This window comes from Homarus americanus, unplaced genomic scaffold (genome assembly GCF_018991925.1).
Source record: "Homarus americanus isolate GMGI-L3 unplaced genomic scaffold, GMGI_Hamer_2.0 scaffold54147, whole genome shotgun sequence".
NCBI classification, from domain to species: Eukaryota; Metazoa; Arthropoda; class Malacostraca; order Decapoda; family Nephropidae; genus Homarus; species Homarus americanus.
Window position 1 is genome coordinate 14128 of NW_024728048.1, and position 10399 is coordinate 24526.

A 10399-nucleotide genomic window follows, 5' to 3' on the forward strand; every position below is an offset into this window, starting at 1 on the left:
GCTCTTCCTTGTCTTCTGAACGGTGCAGGGGGTCACAATTGAAGTGTTACATATTAGCTCCCAAATATTTACAGACAGTGCAGGGGGTCTGTGGTGGGGGTCTGGTGGGGGTGTTACATGTCTTCCAGCTCCTCCTTAATGTTACACGGTGGGGGGTCTGGTGGGGGTCTGGGTGGGGGGTGTTACATGTCTTCCAGCTCCTCCTTAATGTACAGACGGTGGGGGTCTGGTGGGGGTGTTACATGTCTTCCAGCTCCTCAATGTTAGAGACGGTGGGGGTCTGGTGGGGGTCCTGGTGGGGGGTGTTACAGTCTTCCAGCTCTCCTTAATGTGCCCTACAGACGGTGGGGGTCTGGTGGGGGTCTGGTGGGGGGTGTTACATGTCTTCCAGCTCCCTTAATGTTACAGACGGTGGGGGTCTGGTGAAATTTCTGGTGGGGGGTGTTACATGTCTTCCCACTCCTCCTTAATGTTACACACGGTGGGGGTCTGGTGGGGTCTGGTGGGGGTGTTACATGTCTTCCAGCTCCTCCTTGTGTTACAGGCGGTGGGGGTCTGGTGGGGGTGTTACATGTCTTCCAGCTCCTCCTTAATGTTACACAGACTTGGTGGGGGTCTGGTGGGGGTCTGGTGGGGGTGTTACATGGCTAATGTTGGCTACAGACGGTGGGGGTCTGGTGGGGGGTCTGGTAGGGGTGTTACATGTCTTCCAGCTCCCTCCTTAATGTTACAGACGGTGCAGGGGTCTGGTGGGGAATCTGAGTGGGGGTGTTGCATGTCTTCCAGCTCCTCGCCCAATGGCCTCAAATCAGTGGTGGTGCATCTGGTGATATGCTGCTCACTTAGCCAATGTTACAGGCAGTGGGGGTCTGGTAGAGGGGGTTCTGGTAGGGGGTGTTACATGTCTTGCAGCTCCTCCCTTAATGTTACAGACAGTGGGAGTGCTTGTAGGGGGTATTACATGTCTTCCCATCCCTCCCTTAATGTGTACACAGACAGGGGGGGTCTGGTAGGGGGTTACATGTCTTCCAGCTCACTCTTAATGCTTGAGACAGTGCAAGTCTGGTAAAGGGGTCTTGTGGGGGTACATGTCTTCCAGCTCCTCCTTAATGTTAGAGACGGTGCAGAGTCTGGTGGGGGGTCTGTGGTGGGGGTTACATGTCTTCCAGCTCCTCCTTAATGTACAGACGGTGGGGGGTCTGGTGGGGGTGTTACATGTCTTCCAGCTCCTCCTTAATGTTACGGGCAGTGGGGGTCTGGTGGGGGTTCTGGTGGGGGGGTGTTACATGTCTTCCAGCTCCTCCCTTAATGTTACAGACGGTGGGGGGTCTGGTGGGGGTTCTGGTGGGGGTGTTACATGTCTTCAGCTCCTCCTTAATGTTACAGACGGTGGGAGTGCTGGGTGCAGGGGTGTTACATGTCTTCCAGCTCCTCCTTAATGTTACAGGCAATTGGGGGTCTTGTGGGGGTGTTACATGTCTTCCAGCTCCTCCTTAATGTGTTACAGACGGTGGGGGTCTTGTGGGGGGGTGTTACATGTCTTCAGCTCCTCCTTAATGTTACAGACGGTGGGGGTCTGGTGGGGGGTTACATGTCTTCCAGCTCCTCCTTATGTTAGAGACGGTGGGGTCTGGTGGGGGTCTTGTGGGGGGTTACATGTCTTCCAGCTCCTCCTTAATGTTAGGAGCAGTGGGGGGTCTGGTGGGGGTCTTGTGGGGGGTTACATGTCTTCCAGCTCCTCCTTAATGTTAGAGACGGTGGGGGTCTGGTGGGGGGTCTTGTGGGGGGTTGCATGTCTTCCAGCTCTCCTCCTTAATGTTACAGACGGTGCAGGGGTCTGAGTGGGGGGTGTTACATGTCTTCCAGCTCCTCCTTAATGTTAGAGACGGTGGGGGTCCTGAGGTGGGGGTCTGGTGCAGGGGGTGTTATGTCTTCCAGCTCCTCCTTAATGTGTTAGAGACGGTGGGGTCTGGTGGGGGTCTGAATTGCGGGGGTTACATGTCTTCCAGCTCCTCCTTAATGTTACAGACGGTGGGGGTCTGGGTGGGGGGTCTTGTGGGGGGGTTACATGTCTTCCAGCTCCTCCTTAATGTGGTAGAGACGGTGGGGGTCACCAGGGTGGGGGTGTTACATATTTCCAGCTCCTCCTTAATGTTAGAAGACGATTGGGGGGGTCTGGTTCAGGGGTCTGGTGCGGGGTGTTACATGTCTTCCAGCTCCTCCCTTAATGTGTTAGAGACGGTGGGGGGTCTGGTGGGGGTCTGGTGGGGGGTGTTACATGTCTTCCAGCTCCTCCTTAATGTTGGAGCAGTGGGGGTCTGGTGGGGTCTGGTGCGGGGTGTTACATGTCTTCAGCTCCTCACTTAATGTGCAAGACGGTGGGGGTTCTGGTGCGGGGGGTGTTACATGTCTTCCAGCTCCTCCTTGTGTTAGAGACAGTGGGGGTCTGGTGGTGGGGTCTGGTGCGGGGGTGTACATATCTTCCAGCTCCTCCTTAAATGTTAGAACCTTGGTGGGGGTCTGGTGGGGGTCTGGTGGGGGTGTACATGTCTTCCAGCTCCTCCCTTGTGTCATTAGAGACGGTGGGGGGTCTGGTGGGGGGTCTGGTGCGGGGTGTTACATGTCTTCCAGCTCCTCCTTAATGTTAGAAGACGGTGGGGGTGTCTGGTGGGGGTCTGTGGTGGGGGTGTTCCCCCTGTCTTCCAGCTCCTCCCTTATGTTAGAGACGGTGGGGGTCTGGTGGGGGGTCTGGTGCGGGGGGTGTTACATGTCTTCCAGCTCCTCCTTAATGTTAGAGACAGTGGGGGTCTGGTGGGGGTCTGGTGCAGGGGTGTTACACATGTCTTAGCTCCTCCTTAATGTTAGGGGCAGAGTCTGGTGGGGGTCTGGTGGGGGGTGTTTATGTCTTCCAGCTCCTGCCAATGTTAGAGACGGTGGGGGTCTGGTGGGGGTCTGGTGCAGGGGTGTTACATGTCTTCCAGCTCCTCCTTAATGTTAGAGACGGTGGGGGTCTGGTGGGGGGTCTGGTGCGGGGGTGTTACATGTCTTCCAGCCTCCTTAATGTTAGAGACGGTGGGGGTCTGGTGGGGGTCTGGTGCAGGGGGTGTTACATGTCTTCCAGCTCCTCCTTAATGTTAGGAGCGGTGGGGGGTCTGGTGGGGGGTCTGGTGCAGGGTGCCCATGTCTTCCAGCTCCTCCCTTAATGTTAGAACGGTGGTGGGGTCTGGTGGGGGTCTGGTGCAGGGGTGTTACATGGGATCTTCCAGCTCCTCCTTAATGTTAGAGACGGTGGGGGTCTGGTGGGGGTCTGGTGCGGGGGTGTTACATGTCTTCAGCTCCTCCTTAATGTTAGAGACAGTGCAGGGGTCTGGTGGGGGTCTGGTGCGGGGGTGTTACATGTCTTCCAACTCCTCCTTAATGTTAGAGACGGTGGGGGGTCTGGTGGGGGTCACAGAATTGCAGGGGGTGTTACATGTCTTCCAGCTCCTCCTTAATGTTAGAGACGGTGGGGGGTCTGGTGGTGGTAGATTCGCCCTCGTTAGTATTCATCAGACTGAGACGCTTGTTACCGTCTCGATCCTGTTTGGTCTCTACCACTGTCCCCTTCTTGGTCTTCTTGTACTGTAAGAGGATTCCTTGTTATTATCTTCAGGAAAAAATGTTCTATAATCAATCATTCTTATTGTTATAAATACCTGATCGATGTCCAGATAGTTCCTACCATTAGTTATAAAGTGAAGATGGGTCCCACAGGCATGACTGTTCGTTAGGGACAGTGTGGATATAACACACTGTATACTAAGCCTTCGGTACACAATGAGGCAGCATGGCCGGTACTGCACTAGACTGAGAAAGCTTCCTACTATTATCACATATATATATATACAATGATCTAATCTTATCCCAATTGTAATTAAGAAGAGTTTGTCCTCTGCTGCAGGATACAGTCTTGGTCAGGAGTTTGAAGTATTCTATCAGAGGTAGAGGCTGCCCACCAGTCACTACTAACCTTGTACTTCTCCATTGGGTCAATTTCCTCTTCAACTATACCCAACTCCATCAGTAGCCAGCGGGTCTTGTGCACCAGCTGCTCCTGCATCAGGTTGATACACATGGAGATCAGAGCCATCCCTGTAACACACTTGTTAACTTCTTCATATAACACACTCACTTGTAAACACTTGCCTTGTGTTATATACTGTATAGAAGAGAGAGAGAGAGTATAGTACATGATGGCAAAATGAACTCATGCGTGTTTATATATACAATTATGATTTGCAGTGTCCCATTTCTTTCAACTGGTGTTGTGAAACACAAAGTGATGCTGTTCATTTATCATATACGGTAGTCTAGGCCATGATAAAGTAGCTAAATTCACTGTGTACTGTATTTAAAAGTTCCCAGAGATGTACCACTGTCTTTAACACTAACTCCTGCATGGACACTATCCTCTTGCTGAAAGGTATAGTACTGCAATCCGCAGTACTTTCATAAACTCTTTCTCCTTTCAATCGTTGTCATTCAATCTTTCATGCTACAGTAATCTGTTGTTTTACACAAGACATCCTTACTGGAGTTATCAGTGCATTATATCTTCTCTTCATCGTGAAAAACGTATTACAGTAGTACCAGGAAAACAGAAAAAGGAGTGTGCCTTGTCCTAGAAGACAAAAAACTACACTATAATCTACACTACACCAACCGCACAATCATCTACGTTACAGAAAATAGAAGATTTGATGAAAAATGAGGACGGTGTCTGAGGGGAAGTACTTGACATATGCAAAAATGCAGAATAAGAGGAATGGACAAGGAAGAACAGTGAATCAACCAGCACGATGACCTCCCAACCAAGAGGAGGTGATCGTTGTGTAACTAACTGGATACCTGACCACACCCCCTATACGGTGAATAGAGTAAACGAGGAAGCTACTGAGAATGAAATGAGTCCACATCCATTACCAAGTTTGGAGCCACTCACAAACTATTTCCGGGTTGTAAGTCATGTACATAAACACTGACACTTTCCTCGACAAGAAAATGGACATTAAATCTCTACTTAGGACCCATTAACCTGATCAAGTAGGTGTTGTGGAACTGTTATAGAAGAAACAGAAGGATTGGCCTAGAGGATTGTAAGATTAATATACAGTAGATGGAACTGACTCATTTACGAACCTTTCTGAGGTAATCTGTCAGAGGGGTTTGGTTATTTATACTGGACAGGATCTTAGAGCCAGCCAGGTAAGGGTGCAGGGGGAAGAAGTTATTGAAGAATCGAATTGATGTAAAATTTATCTCAAGGGAAGAGACTTACTCATTGTTAGATGTATTTATAGATCCCTGAATTGTAGTTTATTACTAGACAACGCAACTCCTCTAGCGACCTCGTTGTCATGGGGACTTTAATTATGGCGACATCGAATGAAGGAATGAAATTACACCAAATGACTTAATAATCCTGCATTTTTTTAAACTCTGAGAAGACAAACCGCTGGACCTCATCATAACTATCAAGGCGAGCATGGTGGCCAATTTGGAACATTTAGCACCAGCTATCACGTGATGTTGTCCTTCAGATTTAACTGTTACTTGGTATATGACGAGAGCTGGCAAAGGTTCAAATATTACTATGGTGATTACAACAGGATGAAGGAGGAAATGAGAAGTAATCACTACCCCGAATATTATGCACAGTAAAGTGAAATACTGGCTGGACCAAACCCACTGGCTTCAGGACTATTAGGAGACTGTTATATGTGAACCATGCGGCAAGAGACAAATTTCAGAAAAAAATATCTGAATTTCAAGAGATGGGCCGTGACATGGTGAGCAGAACAGAGGTATGTATGCTAAGTCTAAAAACCAAGTCAAGTCAGAGTTTAGAAGGACCGGAAAAGAGTTTCAGAGGTGGATTACGTACGAGGCCAATTCAAACCCAAAAGCTTCCTATCGTAAGGTAAAATTGAAGTAAAGACACGAATGGGTGTATCTATCAGATCTGAGATTTGAAAATGGTAACTATGAGGACGCAGATGAAGACAAGGCGGTAGCGTTAAATAAATCCTTTTCCCCAGTGTTCACAAGATAAGATGTGACCATCTTCCCTGCTTTTGAGGAAAAACGGTTTGACTCAACGCTGACGCACACTGAGTTCTCAGAAGAGCGTATCAGACACAATTTCTCAAAGATCTAGGTCCAGAAGAGCCCACTGGTCTTGACATGATGCATCCTAGAGTGTTAAGAGATTTGTGCATCGAGATTGCTGAGCTTATTAAAACCCTGTTCTGCAGAAGCATGGTGAGCAAAAGGTCCCAGTGATTCAAAAATGGCCTATGTGAATCCTATATTCATACAGGGTCAGATAATATTTTAAATGTTTTCATCGTCATCTTCACTGTTTTATAGCCATTGTCCACGCTTGCTTGGGTTAGCCATGATCCCATGATAGCATGGTGCCCCTGTTGCCAGTCGGCAAATCTGAAACAGAGTTCTGGGCATTACATGGCGGACCTTCAAGAACCCTCTTGCTGGTAAGGGCTGGTCGCAGCTCCCTCACCCATCCTCCTACCCCTTAAACATCTTGAGGTAACTGATGGTAAAAACACATATTTAACTTGGGAGAGAGAGAGAGAGAGAGAGAGAGAGAGTCACTCACCAAAGAGACAGAGGAGGACAGTCACCAACATCTTCAAGCCTGCAGTGATGCCATCTTCGAGGTCTAAGAAGGAGTTTCCGGGCACCAGGTCACCAAAACCGATGGTGGTGAGGGTGATGAAAGTGAAATATACGGCGGTGAGCAAATCCCATCCTTCCCACCATTTGAAGAGCACTCCACCCAACATCAAGTACACCGTGATGATGCACAGGTTCACCACGATGGGCACGTTCACCTGAAATACCAGTCACGTTCACCTGAGACACCAGTCACGTTCACCTGAGACACCAGTCACGTTCACCTGACACTCCAGTCAAGTTCACCTGAAACACCAGTCAAGTTCACCTGAAACACCAGTCACGCTTAACTAAAACACCAGTCACGTTCACCTGAAACACCAGTCACGTTCACCTGAAACACCAGTCACGTTCACCTGAAACACCGGTCACGTTCACCTGAAACACCAGTCACGTTCAACCTGAAACTCCAGTCAAGTTCACCTGAGACACCAGTCACGTTCACCCTGAAACTCCAGTCAAGTTCACCTGAAACACCAGTCAAGTTCACCTGAAACACCAGTCACGTTCGCTCTCTAACCTTCTCAGTAGCCATGTATTTTTCATAACCAACATCATCCTTCCACAGCGAGCGTTTCTCCACAGTCTTGCCAGCGCGCGTCTCGGCCAGCCTTCGTCTGAACCTACACCAGCGGCAACACACTCGGCTGTAAGCGGTAAGCGGTCGTTGGTTAAAGGCTATGGTTTGTAATGATGGGTAGTAGTGACTGTGGCTAGTATCGGTTCTGGCTATCACTGTTGGTAATGAGTTGTAGTGATGGTCATTAGTTGTGGTGGTGGTGAATGTGATAAGTAGCTTTGATAGGTGGTGGTGGTGGTCCTTACTGGTTTTGCATAGTGGTTATTGTTGGTTAACAGTGGTTGTAGAGACGAATGATTAGAAATAATGACGATTGTGGTGGTTAATGGTAATGGCTGGCAGTGGTTAAGGTTTCTTGTGTGCGTGTGTGTGTGTGTGTGTGTGTGTGTGTGCGTGTGTGCGAGAGAGAGAAAGAGTAACTTACCTGTAGAGATATCTGCAGGAGTTAGCCAGGAAATCGCCAATGTTAGCGAGGAAAATCAGGAGAAGAGGTATGCCTATCACGTTATATAAGATGGTGAAGAGGCGTCCTGCTTTAGTCTTCGGAGCGATGTGTCCATATCCTGTGAGCGAGAGTGAGAGAGAGTGTGTGAGATAGTGTGTGAGAGAGTGAGAGAGAGGGAAGGGAGTAGACAGGTATTTTGGATTCAGTACTACCGCCTGGGAAGATATTGGAAGCATAATAATGTGATGTCTAATGGTCGACCCTGCCGCCATATGGCATCACGAAAATTGTGACTAAGTCCCAGGTTGCTGATCTGACTTTCTGCCTCAATTACACACAATTGCAGTCTCAATTGTTTCTCTTACTATTGACAACACAACATACATATATTTTTTCTCACTATTGATATTTTTTTTTTATTTCTTTATATTTCTTTATTATTATTATTATTGTTATTAATGTTATTTTTGTTATTATTATTTTGTTATTTTTATTTTTTATTTTTTATTTTCATTACAAATTCTATTTATTATGAATTATTATTATTATTATTATTATTATTATTATTATTATTATTATTATTATTATTATTATTATTATTATTATTATTATTATTATTATTATTATTATTATTATTATTATTATTATTATTATTAGAAGTAGTAGTAGTTACATCTTCGCCTCCCAGACACCTAGGTTCATACAACACCACAAGAACTACCCACACATCTCAGTCAGTCAGTGAAAACTCTTACTCAGGGGAACGTAGAACCCTTCATTCACCTGGTTGTACTCTGAGCTGGCCTTACTAGGCGGGCTGACGTTCGCTCTCTTTTTGTCCATGAAGTACTGGGAGTAAGCCAATTGAGTGCAGACTGGGTGAATGAAGGGTCACACGCTGGGACCGGGAGTTCTAGTGGTTACATAGAGAAATTCATCTCCTCAGTATTGGGTATATGTGATTAAAATGGTTGATTGCACACGTGGGACGTAGGGCTTCCTCTTCAAAAAATTGGTTGATGCTGTAGCACCTTAAAGTAAGGGTGTATTCTGAACATATGTGTGAAGCATGTTACGGGTGATGGTGGAGAAATGCACTCATGACTCCTGAACCTAGAAAGAGTAATGAAAAAACCGCGGAGCACCCGCCTGCCTGACGGGTCATGAGTGATTATCTCGGTTTCTTGTTAATGCCTTCCACTTGGCAGGTTAGTAGTTACAACCTTTGGGTTCTGGGTAGTTAGGACAGTTAGGATTATATTATTCTGTGGGTCATCCCAGACAGGCTATGAGTGATCCATGTTCTTGTGTAGTATGACTAACTCAGGATTTCTGTTCCTCAGGGATTGCTATAATTTTGTCGGATACACTTAAGGCATTTTCATCGGTGCAAGTAATATTTTTTTAATGTTTTATCTGCCACTAAGTGATGTAGGATGTATGAAGGAATTGTTTCAGGTGAGTTCCTCGTTCTGGTGTATGTAGTACTGCTGCATTATTAGTTCTTTTTGGATGCAAATAATATCTTCTAATAACTTTGTTGATACCATGTACAACTTTTGTTTCCCATTGTAGTGTTGTAAGCTAGGCTAAGAAGTACTCTAGTGCTTGTGTACAATTATTGATTCCGTCTGTAGTGTTGGAAGGAATAGAAGTGTTATCTTTTTCACTACACTCACTAGACTACTACAACTCACTCACTACAGTCAGCCTTCGCCGTGATAGGACCTCTCTCCAGACCCTTCACCGCCAAAGCCAGCCAGCCAGCCTTTGTCTCAAACTGCTGTCTCACTAACCGTCACCTGAAGCCACTCACCACCACTTTAATACTCGGGAAGCTTGCTCCAGACAACGCCTTTTCTGTGTCTCCCCACTGAGCAGGGGTATCTCCTGATCAAAGGCGGCCCAGACTGGGTGCTCTGTAACGGCTTCCTGCAGCTGACCTGGGCCGCGATCCCACCGGCGTTACCTACACTAGTGGCTATTCTTCTTATATTCTTCCTTCTTCCACGCTCTGGCCTGGGGACCTGCACCCTAAAGGTGTATTCGTCCTTGGGTCCCCCCTGTTACTGTTCACCTCCCTCCCAGGAGTTTGTGAACACGAAAGGGGGCAGGAGCAGTACCCATCCCTCCGCCGAACCTTCCTGGGTAACCGTGATCGTGCGGGTCCACCTAGGAAGGGGGTCGCAATCCTGAATCCCTACCCCACCTTATTAGGTACACTAGCTCACGTCTATAAGTGAGCATTCATTAACACTAGGGAAGTAGGCTCCCCTGACGGAGCTTCCGGGAGAGAGTCGCGGGAACCACTCTACGACCACTCGACCAACAAGTGGCGGTGGGGGGTGTTGTAATTCCTGTGGCAAATTCCTCTCCTGGAATAGGTAGGTCTCCAACCTCACTCCACGCAACGGTGGCCTGTCTACCACGTACTCTCTGAAATGAGGGCACACCGGGTACGGATACGCTCCCATGTCTGACGAAAGAAAAGCAGAACTAGCAAGACTCCTCAGTGCCACCCTACTCATCAAAACATCTAACCTCATCACGACCAAGGACTCCTTCATCGCCCTGTGACTGACCGAGAATGATGTCGATTTACTCCTATCGAGCGAGAGCACAAGAAAACTTAATTCTGC

General features: G+C 47.6%; 1 protein-coding gene across 1 annotated transcript; it reads right to left on the bottom strand.

Annotated features, from left to right (window-relative positions):
• Positions 1-3468: 3468 nt before the first annotated feature.
• LOC121865988 (TWiK family of potassium channels protein 7-like) lies at positions 3469-8603 on the bottom strand. Its single transcript, XM_042365561.1, has 6 exons — positions 8516-8603; positions 7740-7878; positions 7256-7382; positions 6659-6893; positions 4010-4131; positions 3469-3621 (listed from the first exon to the last, which is right to left on the bottom strand). Exons 1-6 carry the CDS (start codon positions 8601-8603, stop codon positions 3469-3471), a joined length of 864 nt encoding a protein of 287 aa, XP_042221495.1.
• Positions 8604-10399: the final 1796 nt, after the last annotated feature.

Coding starts and splice junctions, on each gene's coding strand:
- LOC121865988 (XM_042365561.1), bottom strand. CDS start 8,603: ATGGACAAAAAGAGAGCGAACGTCAGCCCGCCTAGTAAGGCCAGCTCA. Junction 7,879..8,515: donor AGGGTTCTACGTTCCCCTGA/GTAAGAGTTTTC, acceptor TCTCGCTCACAG/GATATGGACACATCGCTCCG. Junction 7,383..7,739: donor TCCTGCAGATATCTCTACAG/GTAAGTTACTCT, acceptor TACCGCTTACAG/CCGAGTGTGTTGCCGCTGGT.